This window comes from Oncorhynchus gorbuscha, linkage group LG22, assembly GCF_021184085.1.
Source record: "Oncorhynchus gorbuscha isolate QuinsamMale2020 ecotype Even-year linkage group LG22, OgorEven_v1.0, whole genome shotgun sequence".
NCBI lineage: Eukaryota > Metazoa > Chordata > Actinopteri > Salmoniformes > Salmonidae > Oncorhynchus > Oncorhynchus gorbuscha.
The window spans coordinates 23,590,263-23,615,117 of record NC_060194.1 but is presented as its reverse complement, the minus strand read 5'-3'; the positions used below and the strand labels follow the sequence as shown (position 1 = coordinate 23,615,117).

Sequence of the window (24,855 nt, the reverse complement as noted above, 5' to 3'; positions counted from 1 at the left end):
TATTGACTCTTTGCATCAACTTCAAATAATTGTCAATAAAAGCCTTTGACACTTAAAAATGCTTGTAATTATACTTCAGTATTCCATAGTAACATCTGACAAAAATATCTAAAGACACTGAAGCAGCAAACTTTGTGGAAATTAATATTTGTGTCATTTTCAAAACTTTTGGCCAAGACTGTACAAAGATTGATGGATCAAAACACAAACAAAATCTAAAAATGTGATAGTAGATGCAAAAATGTAATCTTAGCCTGTGATGCCTGGCCTTAAAAGTAGTCAGTCCCAATCAACTCCAGTTATCAACACTAACTCCAGAAAGTGTATCACTGTTGAGGGTTAAGAACTCCAGTAGAGTAGTTATTTAAACTCCTTGAATTACTGTGTATACCCCTATTCCTATATATCACACTCTTCCTTTCCATAACAACACAGCTACAGTTTAAGTCGGAAGTTTACATACACTTAGGTTGGAGTCATTAAAACTAGTTTTTCAACCACTCCACAAATGTCTTTTTAACAAATTATAGTTTTGGCAAGTTGGTTAGGACATCTACTTTGTGCATGACACAAGTAATTTTTCCAACAATTGCTTAAAGACAGATTATTTCACTTATAATTCACTGTATCCCAATTCCAGTGGGTCAGAAGTTTACATACACTAAGTTGACTGTGCCTTTAAAAATCTTAGAAAATTCCAGAAAATTATGTCATGGCTTTAGAAGCTTCTGATAGGCTAATTGACATAATTTGAGTCAATTGGAGGTGTACACCTGTTTACGTATTTCATGGGAAAATCAAAAGAAATCGGCCAAGACCTCAGAAAAAAAGTGTAGACCTCCAGAAGTCTGGTTCATCCTTGGGAGCAATCTCCAAATGCCTGAGGATACCATGTTCATCTGTACAAACAATAGTACGCAAGTCTAAACACCATGGGACCACGCAGCCGTCATACCGCTCAGAAAGGAGACACATTCTGTCTCCTAGAGATGAATGTACTTTGGTGCGAAAAGTGCAAATCAATCCCAGAACAACAACAAAGGACCTTGTGGAGATGCCGCTCAGCAAGGAAGATGCCACTGCTCCAAAACAGCCATAAAAAAGCCAGACTACGATTTGCAACTGCACATGGGGACAAAGATCGTACTTTTTGGATAAATGTCCTCTGGTTTGATGAAACAAAAATATAACTTTTTGGCCATATTGACCATCGTTATGTTTGCAAGATGAAAAACACCATCCCAACCATGATGCACAGGGGTGGCAGCATCATGTTGTGGGGGTGCTTTGCTGTAGGAGGGACTGGTGCACTTCACAAAATAGATGGTATCAAGGGCCTCCCGGGTGGCGCAGTGGTCTAAGGCGCTGCATCGCAGTACTAGCTGTGCCACCAGAGACTCTGGGTTCGAGCAAAGGCTCTGTCGCAGCCGGCCGTGACTGGGAGGTCCATGGGGCGATGCACAATTGGCCTAGTGTCGTCTGGGTTAGGGAGGGTTTGGCCGGTAGGGATATCCTTGTCTCATTGCGCACTAGCGACTCCTGTGGCGGGCCGGGCACAGTGCACGCTAACCAGGTCTCCAGGTGCAGTGTTTCCTCTGACACATTGGTGCCGCTGGCTTCCGGATTGGATGCGCGCTGTGTTAAGAAGCAGTGCGGCTTGGTTGGGTTGTGTTTCAGAGGACGCATGGAAAACCTGGAAAACCTTTGTCTTGCCCGATCCCATACAGGAGTTGTAGTGGTGAGACAAGATAGTAGCTACGAACAATTGTATAGCATGGAATTGGGAGAAAAAGGGTGAAAATTAAACAAAAAATGATATATATATATATATATTTTTTTAAAGAGATGGCACCATGTGGGAAATTATGTGGATATATTGAAGCAACATCTCAAGACATCAGTCAGGAAGTTAAAGCTTAGCTGCAAATGGGTCTTCCAAATGGACAATGACCCCCAGCATACTTCCAAAGTTGTGGCAAAATGGCTTAAGGACAACAAAGTCAAGGTATTGGACTGACCATCAAAAATCCCTGACCTCAATCCTATAGAAAATGTGTGGGCAGAACTGAAAAGCATGTGCAAGCAAGGAGGCCTACAAACCTGACTCAGTTACAACAGCTCTGTCAGGAGGAATGGGCCAAAATTCCCCCAACTTATTGCGGGAAGCTTGTGGAAGGCTACCTGAACCATTTGACACAAGTTAAACAATTTTAAAGGCAATGCTACCAAATACTAATTGAGTGTATGTAAACATATGACCCACTGGGAATGTGATGAAAGAAATAAAGGTTGAAATAAATCATTCTCTCTAATATTAGTCTGACATTTCAAATTCTTAAAATAAAGTGGTGATCCTAACTGACCTAAGACATGGAATTTTTACTAGGATTAAATGTCAGGAATTGTGAAAAACTGAGTTTAAATGTATTTGGCTATGGTGTACGTAAACTTCCAACTTCAACTGTATCTCTGAATTATAGGCTACTCGGAATGATTATGTTGAGTCGTCGGCACTCAGTTATTTCCATTACTAATGTGCTATTTCAAGGAATTATTTTTAACATAGCCTTTTACTGAAACAACATAAACATGTGTAGATAGCACATAACTAACAACATCTACTGCGTTGTAGTCTGCAGGCCACAGCTATAGGCCTAGTCTGTATACAAAGAGATTAATACTATTAAGGTGTTAGGAATAATAGTCTCATCTTGTACTTCTTCCAGTGCCATAGAATAATCACTAATGTGCAGAACAATTCAAATTTGTATGTTTGATTTGTTTTTGCCTCAGGTTTTCATCCATTATCCATGAGTAATTTAGTCAAACAGTGGATGCACACACTTCAGAGAAAACTACACTAGCCTACTCAATTTGGACTTTTTTTACCTCATCAGATCATTAAACTTGTCCGAATGATATACTATATGACTAGAGAAGTCCTTTGTGTTCAAATGTCTGTCTCACTGGAGCAAACCTAATGTGGAAAATACACCTGTGGTAGTGAATGGATGAATGTTAATCTTCGAAGTGTGATCGTCTCTTCCCTGTGCCTGTCAACCACTTGTATGACCTCATCTGAATAGAAATCTAATGGCATTTTATTTGATGGGGATATTTTATCTTGGTCTTTTCCACACCGTTGCTCTGAAACCCCACCCTATGGCGATGTGAAAGACAATGCAACCTCAGAATCAACGATTCATACTTGGAGATGATTTTCATAACATGAAGCTTACGATTTTACTCACCTCTTCAAAATGTAATCCATACAGGTTTCCCTTCTGGTAAAATAAAAATATATATATTTTCACTCACACTGGGCTTTGAACCTTTTCACACCACGTTACAAATTAATTTCCTTCTGCCTATAAATATAAAGCTCTACTTGTTTTCCTCATGTGTGTTGCATTATTTATAGCAGTAAAATGGGAGGGAAATCCAAGCCCTAGAATGTGGAACACACAGGTTCACATAATACTCCTTTAGAATTCCCTAGAGATACTCACTGATTCTCAAGATTCTGCACTGTACAGAGAGGTCATGTTTTCTGCTAGCCTTATAAGGGAACAAGGTCTACACAAGTGAACATAGTAAATGGAGAAAGGTTAAGTGCAGTAGAAGCTCTGCAAACTTATCTTACTATGATATGAAATTGTGCAAAACAAACTGAGCCTGAATAAAATGGAGATTAAATGGAAAACAGGAGATAATGAACTTTATTTAATCAGTCCATTCAGAATCAGATCATGGAAGACAGTATCAGTCATTCCTTACAGGAAATGTAACAAATAATGTGTTAATCAAAACAATATGTCAAATGCCAACGCCCTAGATCGAAGTTAATATTTTCTGTGATTTAGAGGAAATAAACACATGAGATTTGATATCCTATTAATCCAAATTTATTTACAAAGCAAACAAATATGAACTGAAGATAATTATAATATACAAAAAATGTTAACACTTTAATCCCATGTCCAGTTGCAGGTAGTTAATCAGCCAGGGGAGATATTCAACCACCACTGCAAGACAAAATTATATGAATTAATTCCAAAGTCATTCATATAAAAAACAATCTCCATTGAGGAACACTGCCAACTATCATCATTGTGCAGTGGTTGATTAACAGTAATAATAGGCTATTATCGATTAATACTTACACAATGATGTTGTTGATTGGGATGTGGATGAGTTTGACGAAGAAACCAATGAAGCCCATGATTGCAAAACCTATCGCTGTGGCCATGGCAATCTTTGAGAATTCTGAAATTAGAAAGAACAAAGTTTAATCCGATTTTCCATGGCCAAATTCAGATAGCTGCTACATTGCAAAGTTAGGTCAATCGGGGGCTAACAAATCATAAAATAAAATGTACAATATTGTTATTGTAAACAATATATGAATTTGAACAGTCAACTGATTAATAAAGCAGAAAGAGTGATAATGATCTATAATACAGAGAAATATATATGCCCAGTCAGTTCAGTGCATCTATACCACAGCATGCTAGTGAGAGAGGCTTGTGAGAATACCTAAAATGTAAGTACATTTAATTTCCTGTACAAGGGTACAGTGTTTGAGTAAGATATCAGCCCTTCACAACAGTCAATCATGTAGGGGTCAATTCATTATAAGGATATCTATGATATAGGATAGATTACCTTTTCTGTCTGGCTTGGTACACCTCTTCACAAGCCTTATGGAGTCCTTCACAAACTGTCGACTGGGCTCCACAAATTGCATTACCTGGTCCATGTTGAAAAGATTTTTGTCCTACTGGGGGAAGGGGGGCAATAAATAAAATGTATAAATTAATGTTTATTTAGCAGCCTATATACATATAATACAGTATAAGCTTTTAAACATGTGTTTTAGGTAACGTTAGCCTACTACACCAGTGTAACCCTCCAGTCCCCTATACTTCGGGCTTGGGTAAATGTTTCAAAACACTGATTTGTAACAATGTTTAACATTTCGTGAAGACAATGTAATACTCGTGTTACATTGTAGCTGATAGTGCTACCCTGCCAATGAAAGTTACATAACACTGTAACGACTGTTCTTCTTAATACAAGGTAAAGACATTACAATGCGCGACTTGATGCAACTTTGAAATAACACTATTAACAGAACAAAAATACATCCGTAAATTAATCTGATAAGGGCAATTCTAGTTCACTTACCAGAATACTTAGCCACGTATGTTCTAACTCGAAAGCTGACGTCGACTTCGTGTAAATGCGCAAAAGATTTTAACCCGGATGGGATTAGGAAGGATGACGCGGACTCTTGATGCACGCAAACAGGAAAAGTGGCGACAAGTAAAGTTTTTGGTTGTCACAGCCACAAAATCGACATTGGCTATATCGTAACAAAAATATTCTGAAAACAAAACGTAGCCTTTTGGTCTTAAGGTTAGGAGCAGACATAAGGTTTAAATCGGATTTTAAAAATAATTAAATAGTCGGGTTTTCTGACTTTGTGGCTGTGGGAACTTGGGACAACCATTTTCTTGGGGTATAAACCTTCGTCTCTTGACTGGGCTACAAACCTGTACTTATTATGAATAAACTAACGTTAATGCCTAGGAATGGTTAGGCTACATGCTCCCCTGATAACCTCAAACTGGAGTCGGTTGCTAGTGAATGCTCAGTAATCGAACCTGACGAGAGTGAGGATGATTAAGCCTATTGTACCTGCTGCTACAGGTGTGGTGAAGTCTCCCGAGCCTCACCACCTGAGGTGATTCTGCCCCAGTGGGAGAACGATTTTTTTTAAAAAATTGGATCACTGCTTTTTGGCCACCAATATGTGTTTACCAAGCCATTTGGAGGAGGTTGATCTTCCGCACTAATACGCATGCGCTCAAAGATAACCCGGATGCAATCTCTGCCACCATAATAGCAAGCGTAGGGTGTGGTTTAAAATGGTCTCACCGTGCCCGTGATAATGTCGAATGTCTTAATAATGTAGCCTACATATGTGAACATAATGCTCAAAAAGAAGAAAGGACATTATTAACTGTTTAAAAACAATCATTTTATTGTGGTAAGCAGTTTGTGTGAATACAATTCAAATCCCGACTCCATGCAGACACAGTTAAATTAAATATAGATCCACTTATTTATTCCCCTATAATATATGGAAATCCATTTCTAGACGCAATCATTCAAGCATAGGCATTGAAGCAGTACGCGATTGATTGCAGTCACTCACTCACTACATAGCAGCAAGGTACTGCAGATGGCTGTCTTATTTCACAACAGTGGCAGCAGTTTCAGAAAAAAACATAATTTAAGACCTTGAGTCATTGTTACTATACATGTCAAGTACAAAAGATGCTGTATACACTGTGCTTGACTTGGGCCGGAGCCAGAGCCAGAATAATGCAAGAGCTTACCTGATAAATAAATAAATGTGACTGATACGTATTTGTTTGTATTTTTTTATCTAACCACAGGAGCCAGCTCTCAATGTTCAAAATACACCAGAGAGCATAATTTAGCCACAGAGGATCAATAGTTAAAAAAAAAAAAACTGTTGATTACATTTTATCACAAGTGCATACAGGTAACTGCCAAAATAAAGGAAACACCAACATAAAGTGTCTTAAAAGTGAGCTGCCAAAACAGCTTATTAAATGCCCGGAGCTGTCCGGACCGTTGTACCTGCATCCACATTTTTGGGGAAATGGGTAGCAGCTTCACACACAGCATCAAAAAAAGGTTGATCAAAGTGGAATGAAGGTGGGATCTACATTGAATCGCAATGGAGGCTGGTGGGAGGAGCTATAGGAGGATGGGCTCATTGTAATAGCTGGAATGAAATGTATGGAATGGTATCAAACATATGAAAACCACATGTGCGTTCCATTAATTCCATTCCAGCCATTACAATGGGCCCATCCTCCCATTGCTCCTCCCACCAGCCTCCACTGTAATGGAGTGGGCATTCATATCCTGGTTCCGCTTTGTTCAAGTTTATTTGCTGCTATTCTGTGAATCCAGCATGCCAGCCTGGTTCACATTACATAAGCACTCTGTTAAATTGCACTGGATGTCATGCATTTCAATGGAGACGTCCACAACAGAGTGGAAATGCAACGCCACCCTGTGGTTGAAGGCTCCATAGCAAGACGTACTGGGCATAATAAAGCCAATTTATGTTTGATCCAAAAATGTGGTCGGAGGCTTTGTATGGAGGGTGTTACGCAATTGCTGAGCCCCCGGAGGCATGCAAAGGCCAAATCAAGCTCCATAATACATTCCAGTGTGCCTCCCAAATTTTGTAAAAGGCTTTGCATTTACTGCGATACGGCCTCAGCAGAAGCGCATTTATACTTCTTGCCTTCGCTGAGCAGAGCTGTTGTGAAGGAAGTTGTCAAGGAAGTAACTTTGTGTTTATACCTCCCGCTCCCACCTACCGTCAACCAATCAACTCAATGAGGAGCTATACAGAGCCCTCTGCAATGTTACAAAATCTGGGAGCCCCACATTGATGCGGTATGGAGCTCAATTTGACCTTAAATTGTGTCACCCACTCTGACCACATTTTCAGATCAAGCATAAATTGGCTTTTTATGGAGCTCAATTGGCCTCTGCATTCCTCCAGAGGCTCTCTAATTGTGTTGTCCTCAGTCCAACCAGAGACCGTTGAAGAGCAGGAAGTTACCAAAGCACGGAAGAAAATTAAAAATTGTTTCTTGAATGAAAAGGTCATATTCTGCAATCTCCCCAAATAAAGGCGATCTCTGATGAGAGACAGGCTCTCTCTCATTTTGCGTTACAAACACTTCACTTGTCCTTTCAAAGGGCAAGACTTTGTGAAATAAAATGTCACGATGTAAACGGAGCAGAATGAAATTTGAAATTACACAGATTGAGAATGTCATGGATTTTAATATGGTGTTTTGCTTTTTAAATACATTATCAATGTCTTAAAAGGGCAATCAGCATTTGCTACATTAGGTTTTGGACTGGCTACCCATTGATTTTTGACAAATATAATTGATAAATCCCTCATGAGCTTATTTCAACTGTCGTACCCCATAAGAACCCAAAATATACACTTGTTTTACACCAATGTTTCTAAACAAAGAAAATGTAAACAAACACTATGCAGCCTCAACATAGTTAAAAGTATAATTTGGATATCATGGGTGGTCAATCCTTGCATCCATAGCTATGTGTATGAATTTGAGAGTGATTACATTTCTCCAGCCCCTCCCCTCAGCTTTTTACGGAAACAGGGGCAGGGGGGCGGCATTGTTATTGTTTCTTCTGCTGATAGCAGCTTTAAAAATCAACATAGCAGCCAGGATCAGAATTAGGCCTACCCTTCCGTGTGTTTCTGTGTGCTGTGTATCATCTGCATGTGTGCCCGTGAGAGTGGGGCGTTGCCCGAGAAGAGAGAGAGAGACCAACCAAATAATGAGAAAACAAAACGAGAATTGCTTGACACATTGGAAAGAATGAACAAAAAAACAGTGTAAATTAGAATGCTATTTGGCCCTAAACAGAGAGTACAAAGTGGCAGAAAACCTGACCACTGTCACTGACCCAAACTTAAGGAAAGCTTTGACTATGTACAGACTCAATGAGCCTTGCTATTGAGAAAGCTACGTGCACACTGCCCACAAAATGAGGTGGAAACTGAGCTGTACTTCCTAACCTCCTGCCAAATGTATGACCATATTAGAGACACATATTTCCCTCAGATTACACCGACCCACAAAGAATTCAAACACAAACACAATTTTGATAAACTCCCATATCTACTGGGTGAAATACCAGTGTGCCATCACGGCAGCAAGATTTGTGACCTGTTGCCACAAGAAAATGGCAACCAGTGAAGAACAAACACCATTGTAAATACAACCCATATTTATGTTTATTTTCCCTTTTGTACTTTAACTATTTGTACATCGTTACAACGCCATATACAGACATAATATGACATTTGAAATGTCTTTATTCATTTGGAACTTCTGTGAGTGTAATGTTTACTGTAAATTGTTATTGTTTATTTCACTTTTGTTTATCTACTTCACTTGCTTTGGCAATGTCAACATATGTTTGGCAATGTCAAGATACGCTGCAACTTCCTTCAACGGCCGTGACAGAACGTCCCACCAACAACGGACCAAGCAGCGTAGTGAGGAGGAGCAGCGTGTCCAGGATTCATGGACTTGGGAGGAGATCCTGGACGGTAAGGGACTCTGGAAGCAGGCTGGGGAGTATTGCCGTCCACAGGAGAAACTGGAGGCAGCAAGAGCAGAGCGGTAGCGTTACGAAGGGACTCGGCTAACAAGGAAGCCCGAGAGGCAGCTCCAAAAAATGTTTTGGAGGGGCACACGGGGAGTGTGGCTGAGTCAGGTTGGAGACCTGTCATGCCCTGACTTTAGAGATCCTTTTTTATGTCTCTATTTGGTTTGGTCAGGGTGTGATTTGGGGTGGGTATTCTATGTTCTATTATTTGTATTTCTATGTGTTGGCCGAGTAGGGTTTGTCAGGACCCGGTTACAAACCCGGATCTCCGGAGTGAGAAACAGTCACTTAACCAACTGAGCCACGAATAGTCGGCAGAACCCAGAGGATGAGGCAGACATAGCAGTACTTGAGACGGTGTATTTAATGAAGTAAAAAGTGAAGTTCTTCAGGAAAACATGTAACTCCACAACCTCAAAAGGAATTCCACAAGAACAAAGGTAATCCTCCAAGACAAAAAAGGTAAATCCACAAGGTGGAAGGTAAAGCACAAAAAGCCTCAAAAGATACTCAAAAACAAACAAGAACAAAAAAAACCATAATTCCACAAGAGAGTCTACCGGGATCAACAAGAGTTCACAGAGAACTAGGGCTGGGTGCTAACATACAAACACAGAGCAAAGAACTGAGGAAAACAAAGGGTTTAAATACAATCAGGGGAAACGAGGCACAGGTGCAAATAATAATAGGGATCAAGGGAAAACAAAAGGTCAAAAGGCACAATGGGGGCATCTAGTGACCAAAAACCGGAACAACCCTGGCCAAATCCTGACAGGGTTCTCAATCAGGGACAGCTGTCTATCGTTGTCTCTGATTGAGAACCATACTTAGGTAGCCCTTTTTCCCACCTGTCTTTGTGGTAAGTTGACTTTTGTTTATGGCACATAGCCTGTAGCTTCACGGTTGTTTTCGGGGTTGTTGTTTTGTTGGCGTTATTTTTTATAATAAAAGAAAATGTATGCTCACCACGCTGCACCTTGGTCCACTTCCTTCAACGGCCGTGGTAGCGAGATTGTAGCTCTTGTGAAAAGTGCCAATGTTAAGTACCATTATGACACCAGGCATATTAAATTCAATCAGATGTATCCCCTGAACACGGAGGTATTAACAAACAAGACTAACCGACTCAAATCCCAATATGAGAGGTTGACCAAAGTCCTTGCCAATTCCCTGACAGCCCAACAACGTGCAATGGAGTGTTCACTGAGGTTAGCTTGGGTTTTGGGAAAACACCAAAAAACTCTTTCAGATGCTGAGATGGTAAAATGATGCATGTGTGGAGTTGCTGACAACTTCCTTGAAGATAAACAAAGAGATGAGGTAAGGGAAAGATCAAACAGATCCCACTGTCAGATTCCACAGCAATGAGGAGAACTGAAATATTGGCTGAAGATTTAACTTCACAATTGATGAGACCATTCAGAATGCACCATGCATTTCATTAGCTGTGAATGAATCAACAGATTACACTGATAATGCCCAGCTTCTGGTGTTTTTCAGATTTTATAACGAAACAAAGGAATTCTGTGAGGAGCTGTTGGTCTTAACACATCTAGAAGCACACACACGGGGAGAGGATATCCATGAGGCCATCAAAGGGATGGCAAAAAGGGGGAAAGATCTGAAGTCAGTGGTCTCCATCACCACAGATGGAGCTCCAGCCATGACAGGAAGAGGGAGGGGACTGGTTGCACGTTTTAAAGATGACCACCCTGGCCTGACATTATATCACTGCATCATCCATCAATCTGTCCTGTATGCCAGTCTGGGAAAATAGTATTCTGCGGTCATGACAACTATGATGAAACTGATCAACTTTTGAAGAGCAACATCATCTCTACAACATCACCTGCTACGAGGCATTCTGACAGAGGCCAATGGCAGTTTTGATGACTTACTACTAGCAACAATGTAAGATGGCTCAGCAAAGGCAGGCTTTTGAAACGCTTATGGGCCATTTAGGAGGAAATAAAAACTTTCTTATCAGAGCAACTCAGTTTTCTGACCTTTTTGGAAGATGAGAAGATGGAAACAGTTGCATTTCTGACAGAGATTAGATCACATCTTAATCAACTGAATGTTAAGCTGCAGGGACGGTTAAACACAGTGTGTGATATAATAAGAGCAGTCCAGGCTTTCCAGAATAAATTGGAGCTTTTCAAGAATGATCTCCAGGGAGAACGTGTCCATTTCCTCAATCTTCTGGTACAAACGCAGGAGATAAAGATGTTCCCAACCATGTAGATTTCATCCAGAAGCTGATTGATAACTTCAAGGCTCGCTTTGATGACTTCACTGTTGGAAGAGAACTGCTGCTGCTTCTTATTACATTTTTCTATTTATTCTGATTTATCTGGGGGTGAGGCAGCACCCACAGCACCACTACCTCCCACGGCTATACTGGGTGAGATGGTTTAATTAAAAAGGCATTAATCACAACGTTGTTGGTGGGAGCAACCATAAAATCTTTATTGCTGCTTTACCTTGCATCACAGAAGCTGGGCATTATCAGTGTTATCTGTTGATTCATCCACAGCTAATGAAATGCATGTGACCAATGTGACAAAGTTGTCAGTAGAAGATAAACAGATCTTCAGATGGGTAGATGTTACATCACAGAAATGGAATTGATAGAGCTGCAAGAAAATGTGACTTTGAATGTGCAGGCTGGTGATTGTGACCCTGTTATTTTCTGGGGAAAGATGGTGCCTGCAGCTGATGTCCCTGTGCTTAAGAAACTGGCACTATACATCCTGACCATTTGGCTCCACATACAGCTGTGAATCAGCCTTCTCCACAATGAACTTTATTAAAAACAAATACCGCACCTGGCTCACCAATGAACACCTGCACCAGTGTCTCAGAGTGGCTCTCACACCATTTGTGCCAAAGTGCAATGCCTTGGCAGGAGACAGAAAGTGTCATTTCTCTCATTGATGCAATGGCAAGGCCCAGAGTGACTTATACAAGAAAATTGCATGGCCCACAGTGGTATTCTGTGCATTCAGATTATGTTTGTTAAGCCATTCTTTGTTCTCCAAAAAACATGCACTTTGTTATTATAATACAAAAAGTCCATTCAAGGCCTATGGTTCAGAGTGCACTTTTTGCATAGACAATTATTTACATTTACATTTACATTTAAGTCATTTAGCAGACGCTCTTATCCAGAGCGACTTACAAATTGGTGCATTCACCTTATGACATCCAGTGGAACAACCACTTTACAATAGTGCATCTAAATATTTTAAGGGGGGAGGGGGTGAGAAGGATTACTTTATCCTATCCTAGGTATTCCTTAAAGAGGTGGGGTTTCAGGTGTCTCCGGAAGGTGGTGATTGACTCCGCTGTCCTGGCGTCAAAACATGAGGGAGTTTGTTCCACCATTGGGGAGCCAGAGCAGCGAACAGTTTTGACTGAGCTGAGCGGGAACTGTACTTCCTCAGTGGTAGGGAGGCGAGCAGGCCAGAGGTGGATGAACGCAGTGCCCTTATTTGGGTGTAGGGCCTGATCAGAGCCTGGAGGTACTGAGGTGCCGTTTTACCCTCACAGCTCCGGCACTTAAATATGTTGTCTAGGCAAGCACCATGGTCTTGTAGCGGATGCGAGCTTCAACTGGAAGCCAGTGGAGAGAGCGGAGGAGCGGGGTGACGTGAGAGAACTTGGGAAGGTTGAACACTAGACGGGCTGCGGCGTTCTGGATGAGTTGTAGGGGTTTAATGGCACAGGCAGGGAGCCCAGCCAACAGCGAGTTGCAGTAATCCAGACGGGAGATGACAAGTGCCTGGATTAGGACCTGCGCCGCTTCCTGTGTGAGGCAGGGTCGTACTCTGCGGATGTTGTAGAGCATGAACCTACAGGAACGGGCCACCGCCTTGATGTTAGTTGAGAACGACAGTTTGTTGTCCAGGATCACGCCAAGGTTCTTAGCGCTCTGGGAGGAGGACACAATGGAGTTGTCAACCGTGATGGCGAGATCATGGAACGGGCAGTCCTTCCCCGGGAGGAAGAGCAGCTCCGTCTTGCCGAAGTTCAGCTTGAGGTGGTGATCCGTCATCCACACTGATATGTCTGCCAGACATGCAGAGATGCGATTCGCCACCTGGTCATCAGAAGGGGGAAAGGAGAAGATTAATTGTGTGTCGTCTGCATAGCAATGATAGGAGAGACCATGTGAGGTTATGACAGAGCCAAGTGACTTGGTGTATAGCGAGAATAGGAGAGGGCCTAGAACAGAGCCCTGGGGGACACCAGTGGTGAGAGCGCGTGGTGAGGAGACAGATTCTCGCCACGCCACCTGGTAGGAGCGACCTGTCAGGTAGGACGCAATCCAAGCGTGGGCCGCGCCGGAGATGCCCAACTCGGAGAGGGTGGAGAGGAGGATCTGATGGTTCACAGTATCGAAGGCAGCCGATAGGTCTAGAAGGATGAGAGCAGAGGAGAGAGAGTTAGCTTTAGCGGTGCGGAGCGCCTCCGTGATACAGAGAAGAGCAGTCTCAGTTGAATGACTAGTCTTGAAACCTGACTGATTTGGATCAAGAAGGTCATTCTGAGAGAGATAGCGGGAGAGCTGACCAAGGACGGCACGTTCAAGAGTTTTGGAGAGAAAAGAAAGAAGGGATACTGGTCTGTAGTTGTTGACATCGGAGGGATCGAGTGTAGGTTTTTTCAGAAGGGGTGCAACTCTCGCTCTCTTGAAGACGGAAGGGACGTAGCCAGCGGTCAGGGATAAGTTGATGAGCGAGGTGAGGTAAGGGAGAAGGTCTCCGGAAATGGTCTGGAGAAGAGAGGAGGGGATAGGGTCGAGCGGGCAGGTTGTTGGGCGGCCGGCCGTCCTGACGCGAGATTTCATCTGGAGAGAGAGGGGAGAAAGAGGTCAGAGCACAGGGTAGGGCAGTGTGAGCAGAACCAGTGGTGTTGTTTGACTTAGCAAACGAGGATCGGATGTCGTCGATCTTCTTTTCAAAATGGTTGACGGGTCATCTGTAGAGAGGGAGGAGGATTGGGGGGAGGAGGATTCAGGAGGGAGGAGAATGTGGCAAAGAGCTTCCTAGGGTTAGAGGCAGATGCTTGGAATTTAGAGTGGTAGAAAGTGGCTTTAGCAGCAGAGACAGAGGAGGAAAATGTAGAGAGGAGGGAGTGAAAGGATGCCAGGTCCGCAGGGAGGCGAGTTTTCCTCCATTTCCGCTCGGCCTTCCGGAGCCCTGTTCTGTGAGCTCGCATTGAGTCGTCAAGCCACGGAGCGGGAGGGGAGGACCGAGCCGGCCTGGAAGATAGGGGACATAGAGAGTCAAAGGATGCAGAAAGGGAGGAGAGGAGGGTTGAGGAGGCAGAATCAGGAGATAGGTTGGAGAAGGTTTGAGCAGAGGGAAGAGATGATAGGATGGAAGAGGAGAGAGTAGCGGGGGAGAGAGAGCTGAAGGTTGGGACGGCGCGATACCATCCAAGTAGGGGCAGTGTGGGAAGTGTTGGATGAGAGCGAGAGGGAAAAGGATACAAGGTAGTGGTCGGAGACTTGGAGGAAGTTGCAATGAGGTTAGTGGAAGAACAGCATCTAGTAAAGATGAGGTCGAGCGTATTGCCTGCCTTGTGAGTAGGGGGAAGGTGAGAGGGTGAGGTCAAAAGAGGAGAGGAGTGGAAAGAAGGAGGCAGAGAGGAATGAGTCAAAGGTAGACGTGGGGAGGTTAAAGTCGCCCAGAACTGTGAGAGGTGACCCGTCCTCAGGAAAGGAGCTTATCAAGGCATCAAGCTCATTGATGAACTCTCCGAGGGGACCTGGAGGGCGATAAATGATAAGGATGTTAAGCTTGAAAGGGCTGGTAACTGTGACAGCATGAAATTCAAAGGAGGCGATAGACAGATGGGTAAGGGGAGAAAGAGAGAATGACCACATGGGAGAGATAAGGATCCCTATGCCACCACCCCGCTGACCAGAAGCTCTCGGGGTGTGCGAGAACACGTGGGCGGACGAAGAGAGAGCAGTAGTAATTATGCAACCACTTTGGTTCTTCAGCAATGTTAAATTCGAAAGATGTTGTAATTCATTCAAGTTATTCGTCTCATTTAATTTATTTAATGTATTTAATGCACATTTTATATAACGTCATGTTTCCTAAATCGTAGACAACTATGTTTGTTACTGCGCCATACCACAGCGCTGATAAAGGACGATATCCCTCCAGACCTTTGCCACCTAGGATATTTGTATCACTGGACCGTCTCAAATAGTAGTTGAGCACCCCTGCTATAAAATAATGATAGACTAACTACACTGAGTGTACAAAACATTAGGAACACCGTCCTAATATTGAGTTACAACCCCTTTTACCCTCAGAACAGCCTCAATTCATTGGGGCATGGAATCTACAAGGGGTCGAAAGCGTTCCACAGGCATGCTGGCCCATGTTGACACCAATCCTTCCCAAAGTTGTGTCAAGTTGGCTGGATGTCCTTTGGGTGGTGGACAATTCTTGATGCACACGGGAAACTGTGTGTGAAAAACCCAGCAGCGTTGCAGGTCTTTACACACTCAAACCAGTGCACCTTGCACCTACTACCATATCCCTTTCAAAGGCACTTAAATATGTTGTCTTGCCCATTCACCCTCGGAATGGCACACATACTCACACATAATCCATAACCATACTATTTGGAATAATGTGTCCCTGAACAAAGGGGGGGGGGATCAAAATGAATTAACAATAGTAACAGTCAGTATCTGGTGTGGCCACCAGCTGCATTAAGTACTGCAGTGCAGGTCCTCCTCATGGACTTCACCAGATTTACGAGTTCTTGCTATGAGATGTTACCCCACTCTTCCACCAAGGCACCTGCAAGTTCCCGGACATTTCTGGAGGGAATGGCCTTAGCCCTCACCCTCCGATCCAACAGGTCCCATATTGCCCAATGGGATTGAGATCTGGGCTCTTCGCTGGCCATGGCATTCCTGTCTTGCAGGAAATCACACACAGGACGAGCAATATGGCTGGTGGCATTGTCATGCTGAAGGGTCATGTCAGGATGAGCCTGCAGGAAGGGTACCACATGAGGGAGGAGGATTTCTTCCCTGTAACGCACAGCGTTGAGATTTCCTGCAATGACAACAAGGTCAGTCCGATGATGCTGTGATACACCACCCCAGACCATGATGGACCTTCCACCTCCAATTCGATCCCGCTCCAGGGTACCGGCCTCGGTGTAATGCTCATTCCTTCAACGATAAACGCGAATCCGACCATCAACCTTGGTGAGACAAAACCACGACTCGTCAGTGAATAGCACTTTTTGCCTGTCCTGTCTGGTCCAGCGACGGTGGATTTGAGCCCATAGGTGACGTTGTTGCCGGTGATGTCTGGTGAGGACCTGCATTACACAGACCTACAAGCCCTCAGTCCAGCCTCTCTCAGCCTATTGCGGACACGGACAGTCTGAGCACTGATGGAGGGATTGTGCGTTCCTGGTGTAACTCGGGCAGTTGTTGTTGCCATCCTGTACCTGTCCCGCAGGTGTGATGTTCAGATGTACCGATCCTGTGCAGGTGTTGTTACACGTGGTCTGCCACTGCGACAACGATCAGATGTCCGTCCTGTCTCCCTTTAGCACTGTCTTAGGCGTCTCACAGTACGGACATTGCAATTTATTGCCCTGGCCATATCTGCAGTCCTCATGACTCCTTGCAGCATGCACCGTTCCACAGGTGCATGTTCATTAATTGTCTATGATTCATTGAACAAGCATGGGAAACAGTGTTAACCCCTTTACAATGAAGATATGTGAAGTTATTCGGATTTGTACTAATTATCTGTCAAAGACAGTGTCCTGAAAAAAGGCTGTTTCTTTTTTTTTACTGAGTTTAGCATATCATTACAGCAGTATGTACCGGTATGTTTGCTAGCTACCTAACGTTAGTTGGCTACTAATACATCGAACTTGACAGTATATTAACATATATGCTATGTAACTACCCAATTTGTATTCACTTGATTATTTACGTCATGCTTAGCTAAATGGTATAGTCGTTGTGCATTCTCTATGGACCTTGTTAATTCGGGTGCGTTCATCTGAATAACTGGTAACGCTCAACACCCATTGAACATGGCCGGTGTCAGTTAACTTTGGCAAAAAAGCGTTAAATTGTTGCCAGCAGCAAAGTTACAGTCACCAACGCTCTGGATAACATGAAAACAGCCTAAACAGCTCTGCTAGGGTGAGTAAAATGGTCAGAGTGAGGTTCTCTCTCATTTGTGTCTGTAGCTCAGTTGGTAGAGCATGGCGCTTGTAACGCCAGGGTAGTGGGTTCGATTCCCGGGATCACCCATACATAGAATGTATGCACACATGACTGTAAGTCGCTTTGGATAAAAGCGTCCGCTAAATGGCATATTATATTATTATTATATATGTCTGAAAGTAGCTAGCAAGCTAGCCAGTTAGTTTAGGTGCTTGACTGCTGTTGTAAGGTCTGAACGCTTGGATCAACCCTACTGTCGGCCAGATCGTCCAGTGTGCACTCAGAACGATCCAAGAGCAAAACGCTCTGAATTTATGAACTGACAATCTGAAAAGCTCTGAATTTACGAACGCCCAGAGCGCACTATGAGTGCTCTCTGGCACTCCAGATTAAATTTAGGAACACACCCGAAGTCAAGGATCTCTCTAGTAATTTGTTATTCTAACAAAGGGTTGCAAAGCAACAGCATCAACTTCAGGTAGACAGGCGTAGCTCTAGTACGCGCAACTGAAAGGATACTGTTAGTATACTAAAATGAACCAATAGTATGGGTATTCGAACACAGCTGATGTCTCAATGTTTAAAGAAGGTGGAAATGTTATAGCTAGTGTAATTAATAGAGAATATAACGCAAAAGATAATACAAAGAAAATAACATTTGTTTTTTGTTCCATCATCTTTGAAATGCAAGAGAAAGGCCACAATGTATTGTTCCAGTTTAGGCACTGTTTAGATTTTGGCCACTAAATGGCAGCATTGTATGTGCAAAGTTTTAGACTAATCCAATGAACCATTGCATTGCGGTTCAAAATGTTGTATCAAGTTTGCCCAAATGTACCTAATTAGTTTATTGATACATTTTCATGGACATAAGTGTGCACTCTCCTCAAACAATAGCATGGTATTATTTCACTGTAATAGCTACTGTAAATTGGACAGTGCAGTTATATTAACACAAATTTAAGCTTTCTGCTCATATCAGATATGTCTATGTCCTGGGAAATGGTCTTGTTACTTACAACGTCATGCTAATCATATTAGCGCATGTTAGCTCAACCGTCCTGCAGGGGGACACCGATCCTGTAGAGGTTTTAATTAACAGTGCAGTTATTCTACTTTGTGGGGGGTTAAGTGCCTTGATCAAGGGCACAACGACAGGAGCTAGTAGGGCTACATGTGATCGGAGACCAGCAGCCTTCTAGTGTCAATACCACATTTATGCTGACTTTTTCCATGTAGGCTACATAGAGATGCCACCAATTAATGGTCATGGAAATTTGGTTAAAAGTAATGGAAAAGTAATGAAATTCCATCTGTCAAACTGAGTATGAACCCTTAACACTGAATAATCAGGTCTCTAAAACATAGGCTAATGCCATTTGGGAATTGCTGTGTACATAGTCTAATGGACCAATTTCATCCCAAGTCAAGCTCTGCGTATACAGCATTCATATTCATAGTATGCATAACAATAGTATAACTATAGATTCTATAGTATAAGCTATTGTGTAAGCATTCAAGGCATGCACTTTTCAAACAATTGACATATTCTAGCCTATCTATAATGATATTCAAGGATGATGTTCAGTCCCATGTTATCCCAAGCATTTGGCAGCTGAGTTCCCATAGTTTCTGAGCCATCTCATCATCCCTGGCAGCCCTGGTACAGCTGGAGGGTTTACAGTCACTGTGAACAATGCAAATACAATTCAGTAACAAATAATATGTGTATCATATACTAAATATCTTATGTAAACCTAGGATTTATCTAAAATGTCACTGAGGTCTAAAAAACAATTCCCTTCGTTGTGTGATTTCACCTGTAATATCCACCGCTCTCTCTCTCCAGCTCTGGCTCCACAGCACAGTAGATGGAGGTCTGGGCACCTTGTACAATAGTTTTGGTGAAAGGTCTGACAATCTTCCAGGATATCAGCAGGGCTAAATTCATGTGTCTCTTCAGCTCAGTCCTCACTATACCTGGATGGACTGCATAAACTGTCACTCCAGTGTCTAACAAAGGAAAAATGGAAGTAGAGAATCAAACCTCTTCTAAATAGTGCAGTTGTCACATATAACCTTTTATCTTACCGAATAAGCACAAAATAACAAGATTTAGGGGACTGGATCAACAATCTCATAAAACAGTCATTCTTGGATGTTTGAAAAAGAACAGCAGTGCTAGAAAGTTTATTAGTGAACAAGATAAGACGTTCTAAGAAAAGTGTTATCGTTAAACTAGCCAATGATGCAACACTTCTATGATGAAAAGCCAGCCAATCTTGCAAAGCTTCTATCATAAACCGCAGTGTTTTCAATGCAGTTTGTTTTGCTTGCCCAGGTCCACTGATAATGTCAACACCAATATGGGAGAAAATAAAATGTAACACAAACCTTTTAGTCTCTTGGCCAGGGATCGTATACTCAGGATGTTGGCTAATTTGCTCTGTCCATATGCTCTTCTGGAGTGGTAGCTCCTCTCACTGTTGATGTCCTCTAGCTGTATCCAACCCCATTTGTGAGCCATGGAGGACAGGTTGATGATTCTGGCTGGTGTGGATCTCTTTATCAGATCAATCAGCAGGAAGGTGAGCAGGAAGTGACCTGAAAGACATGATATTCTAACATGCTACTCTACAGTAGATTTCTAATATAACGTATTACTGACTAATATTTTCATAGGGTAACAACTATAGATCATATATAATTTCACCCCTATAGCCTATTTGTATCTCTTCATTTGTGTTAGGTTGCTCTGTCTCACCCAAATGGTTCACTCCAAACTGCATCTCAAAGCCATCTGCGGTCTTAGAGTATGGACACATCATGATCCCAGCATTGTTGATAAGAATGTTCACTTGTTTCTCCTCTGAAAGAGTATTGCCAAATAAAAAAAGTAATCACTGAAGTTAAGACTGATTGTGTTTTGTATTATATTCCATATTGTATTTCTACATTAGACAAAGTCATCACATTGAGATTATAAAGAGATTGGACGAGTGACAAGTCTCTACTAACCCCTGTTGATTAACTCTGCAAATTCTCTAATGGACTTTGTGTCGGACAAATCCATCTTTCTGGTCACAATGTTGGGGTTTCCAGATTTCTCAATGATCTCTCTCTGTGCCGCCTCAGCTCTGCCCAAGTCTCTGCAGGCCAAGATTATCCTGCCCCCTGATGATTATAGAAATATGTCGGAGTATATGTCAAGTATGTACAGTTTATGTCAACAAACATGCATCATGCTACCCATCCTTTCACCACAACATGGTGGTACATGTACTGTATACTAACATGCTGGTGCAAGTGTAACGGATGTGAAACGGCTAGCTTAGTTAGCGGTGGTGCGCGCTAAATAGCGTTTCAATCGGTGACGTCACTTGCTCTGAGACCTTGAAGTAGTAGTTCCCCTTGCTCTGCAAAGACCGCGGCTTTTGTGGAGCGATGGGTAACGATGCTTCGTGGGTGACTGTTGTTAATGTGTGCAGAGGGTCCCTGGTTCGTGCCCGGGTATGGGCGAGGGGACGGTCTAAAGTGATACTGTTACACAAGTGCACTTACCTCTCTTTGCCAGGTCCATTGCTGTCTCTTTGCCAATGCCAGCATTGGCTCCAGTAATGATAACCGTTTTGCCATCTAGTCTTTCACTAGAGGACCACTGACCACAGAGAATAGCTCTAGATAAACATAGGAACACGTGTGATTGTGAGCAGATACAGTAAAAATGACATATGTTGCTAAATCAGACCTGGAATAAGTAAAGCTTTTAAAATGGTTTTGATACATTTCAAATAATACTTTGGAGGTGTAGCCCCCCTTAATTATGTTGGATCACTGTCCTACATACTGAGCTGGCAGATGATGTCCAATCAATGCAGCAACCTGAGCCAAGTAAAGCAACATTCACATAAACCAACAACAGAATGAGTAGAGTAGAAGAGCATGCACAAGCCTACCTTATTGTATAAATGTTTGACATTCTAGAGCTGTTGGCTGCCACACAGACTCCCTACCGTGTTGTCTCACAGCATGTCCTTTCTCTAAAGAATTACACTAGTTGAATTGCTGATCGAGTAAGGGTGTAGTGTATGCTATGTTAGAGTTGAGGACTGGATTATTGTAGTGGGTCGGATTGGGGTTGTAACAACTAATCCTAGATAATCTGCTAACGTTCTGCCACATGATCCAATCAGGATCAGCAGGAGCCTGTGCATATAACCATTTCAAAACATATCAGCAATTCTTGAACACTACTGAGATCTGATTTTAGACTGCATGTTGAAGCAATCATTTCTTTTTGAAAAAAAAATGAAAAGCAAAAAAATACTATTTTGAGAACATCGAGGTGACGATACTGAAAAGAGAATTTCACAACGTAACATACTGTACCGTACATAACGTACTATGAATGAGAAAAGTTTATTAATATTGTTTTGACCTATAAACGCAACACTCTTAAAACTGGAAAGGTTAAAGTGAATACCAGCTAGAAAGAATGGCTATTTGAATGAAGAGTTGCACTATTATCCCGTGGGCAGATTCTGCATGTACAGCTGACCAAATTACGCAGGATTTTACTTCTAGGTTAACCAAGATTAGGGTTGTTCTAATCCTGAGACAAACCTCAAAAGAAGTAGAGGCAAAACAATATATTTTTTTATTACACTCAGGAATGCAGAGGGACAATAAACATATATTTGTATGTAGGAATATTTGTCATGATTTATGAGAGTTTATGTAATATGAGCTGATGTTTCGGGCATTAACTATTTAAATAGTATTTAAATAGCTTCTTATTATTGGATAGTTGAATAAGTATAAGTTGAATAAGTACAAAATATGATTAATAAACTGATTAACTTGATCAGAAGATACTGCTATTACTTTCCAATGTTATTCTTTTGGAGGTTTGTCTCTCCATGTCTTTTGATGACGAACAAGACTATTACAGCATCTAATAAAACATTGTATTAGATCTAGCCTATTGTAGACAAAATATTAAATAAATAGTATCTGGACTTTCCTAGTTTAGTTAAAAACCTGACCAACAACACCATCTAGTGGTTAACATAATTGCTATAGTGTTTTAGTTATAGTTAAATTAATCCCTAAGAAACAAACAAGTAATAAATATGCTTTACACCACATTATAAACTGGGTTGTTCGGGCCCTGAATACTGATTGGCTGACACGTGATAAACTTGACACCTGTAACAACATAATTGTATTCGGCACAAAAGCTTGCACAGGATAAACTAACATCACTTTGTCGGGCAAAGACTCAACATCAAAACTCAAAAGAACAGACAACGACTCTTCTGTTTCACCACTCACGTCACCCTGTCTGAGTAGCACCAAACGACGAGCATCACAAACACCAGGAATCTTTCCCATCAGTTGGTCAGCTTTCACATTTACCTCTACCCCAGTAATCACTGCATTCAATGATGCCCTTTTCTTGAGAGCAAAACTATTCACATCTCCTGCACTTCTCCTGACATACATCTTGTTCTTGCCTTCTCAAGGGACGCCATTTAACCAGCTGTCATAATCTCCATACAATCAGCACAAACCCCTCAGGATCTATCTTTTCCAACTGTCCCTCTAGTTTTATACCGTGGCATTATTGAATACTAATTTCTGATTGGCTTGAAGGGCATTCTAGAGCGTACATTATTGACCTAAAACGCACGGTATATCAGCACGGTAGAATTCAATGGCTATAGTTCATTCTTACTTGTTCTATGTTTGAGCTGCTTTTGAAAGCAAAAGTCGAATAAAAAACATTATTGGCATTGTTGAATTCGATTTTCATAATAGCAAGACAGGACTTATGGTTTGCTTAGCTAAACTAGCAGGTCTGTTTGTTTGGATACCAAGGCAAATACTGTAGCTACGTTATATAGTAAACTTGCTAGCTACTTCAGTGGACGTGGAAAACATTTCTAACTGCAAATGAACACATTTATAGTGGTAAATGTGTTCAATTATAGCCATGGTATAAAAGAGATAATCAACTCGAGGCTCTATACATTCTCTGGAAAATAATGTAACTCTGTGGAAGGTGCTAGAGCCCCGAGTTGATTATATAGAGGTTGTGACTGGCTAGCAAGAAAGCAAGTAATAAGAATGCACAACCATGAAGCACAGGGGTGGCAGCAACATGTTGTGTAGGTGCTTTGCTGCAGGAGGGACTGGTGCACTTCACAAAATAGATGGCATCATGAGGCAGGAAAATTATGTGGATATATTGAAGCAACATCTCAAGACATCAGTTAAAGCTTAGTTGCAAATGGGTCTTCCAAATGGACAATGACCCCAAGCATACTTCCAAAGTTGTTGAAAAATGGCTTAAGTACAACAAAGTCAAGGTATTGGAGTGGCCATCACAAAGCCCTGACCTCAATCCTATATAAAATTTGTGGACAGAACTGAAAAAGCGTGTGCGAGCATGGAGGCCTACAAACCTGACTCAGTTACACCAGCTCCGTCAGGAGGAATGGGCCAAAATTCACCCAACTTATTGTGGGGAGGCTACCCGAAACATTTGACCCAAGTTAAACAATTTAAAGGCTTCTGACCCACTGGGAATGTGATCAAATAAATAAAAGTTGAAATAAATAATTCTCTCTACTACTATTCTGACATTTCACATTCTTAAAATAAAGTGGTGATCCTCAGGGACAGGGATTTTTTACTAGGATTAAATGTCAGGAATTGTGAAAAACTGAGTTTAAATGTTTTTTGCTACGGTGTATGTAAACTTCCAACTTCAACTGTATATACCTTTCAAAATATTTATCCTAATGTTGTGCAACTTGCAGAGCTACCTTCTCTTTCTCTATATATTTATTGTTGCTTCATTCCTTCCTGGCTTTCAACGGTTAAATAAAATAAATGTATTGTCCTTATCTTCATCATCGTAACGATATAGAATAAGATGCAGATGGATATCACTTCTCTTCATGTATATTGAATGGTTATGGGTCTGAATAAATAGCTGCTGTATTCTATCACCATCACAGTTCTCTCCCTGTAAGTTATATTGACTGCTGTATTAACATTCAGCAAACAAGAGCTTGCATCCTGCTTGGAATAGTCTATTAGCATAAGAAATGCATAAGAAACACATTTTTCAGCAAGCTATTCTAGTCTAGCTTTTCCTGGGACTCCAAGAGTTAAGGAGCGTTTTCTTAGGAGAGAGGCCAGTGGAGCGCAGGTTATTTTGTGCAAGAGACAGAGGCTATATAAGACTGCCAGTAAGATTGCACCAAAATTAACCATTTATCGGATCATCAAGAACTTCAAGGAGAGCGGTTCAATTGTTGTGAAGAAGGCTTCAGGGCACCCAAGAA

The 24,855-nt window shown here is 41.9% G+C and overlaps 2 protein-coding genes across 3 annotated transcripts; both read right to left on the bottom strand.

Moving 5' to 3' along the window:
* Nucleotides 1–3,889: 3,889 nt before the first annotated feature.
* LOC124009760 (protein transport protein Sec61 subunit gamma-like) lies at nucleotides 3,890–5,766 on the bottom strand. Of its 2 annotated transcripts, none has more exons than XM_046321907.1 (4): nucleotides 5,188–5,766; nucleotides 4,666–4,777; nucleotides 4,164–4,266; nucleotides 3,890–4,025 (listed from the first exon to the last, which is right to left on the bottom strand). In XM_046321907.1, exons 2-4 carry the CDS (start codon nucleotides 4,757–4,759, stop codon nucleotides 4,016–4,018), a joined length of 207 nt encoding a protein of 68 aa, XP_046177863.1. In that variant the 5' UTR covers nucleotides 4,760–4,777; nucleotides 5,188–5,766; the 3' UTR covers nucleotides 3,890–4,015. The 2 variants fall into 2 exon arrangements, with proteins under 2 accessions (XP_046177863.1, XP_046177862.1); XM_046321906.1 differs by having other exon boundaries at nucleotides 4,666–4,780; nucleotides 5,188–5,759.
* A 12,705-nt stretch (nucleotides 5,767–18,471) lies between these two features.
* LOC124009997 (retinol dehydrogenase 12-like) lies at nucleotides 18,472–21,595 on the bottom strand. Its single transcript, XM_046322293.1, has 7 exons — nucleotides 21,457–21,595; nucleotides 21,062–21,177; nucleotides 20,519–20,674; nucleotides 20,265–20,369; nucleotides 19,895–20,104; nucleotides 19,321–19,513; nucleotides 18,472–19,187 (listed from the first exon to the last, which is right to left on the bottom strand). Exons 1-7 carry the CDS (start codon nucleotides 21,477–21,479, stop codon nucleotides 19,085–19,087), a joined length of 906 nt encoding a protein of 301 aa, XP_046178249.1. The 5' UTR covers nucleotides 21,480–21,595; the 3' UTR covers nucleotides 18,472–19,084.
* Between the last annotated feature and the right edge of the window lie 3,260 nt (nucleotides 21,596–24,855).

Coding starts and splice junctions, on each gene's coding strand:
- LOC124009760 (XM_046321907.1), bottom strand. CDS start 4,759: ATGGACCAGGTAATGCAATTTGTGGAGCCCAGTCGACAGTTTGTGAAG. Junction 4,267..4,665: donor TACCAAGCCAGACAGAAAAG/GTAATCTATCCT, acceptor TTCTAATTTCAG/AATTCTCAAAGATTGCCATG.
- LOC124009997 (XM_046322293.1), bottom strand. CDS start 21,479: ATGTCAAACATTTATACAATAAG. Junction 20,370..20,518: donor TGCAGAGTTAATCAACAGGG/GTTAGTAGAGAC, acceptor ATACTCTTTCAG/AGGAGAAACAAGTGAACATT. Junction 19,188..19,320: donor GAGAGCGGTGGATATTACAG/GTGAAATCACAC, acceptor CATTGTTCACAG/TGACTGTAAACCCTCCAGCT.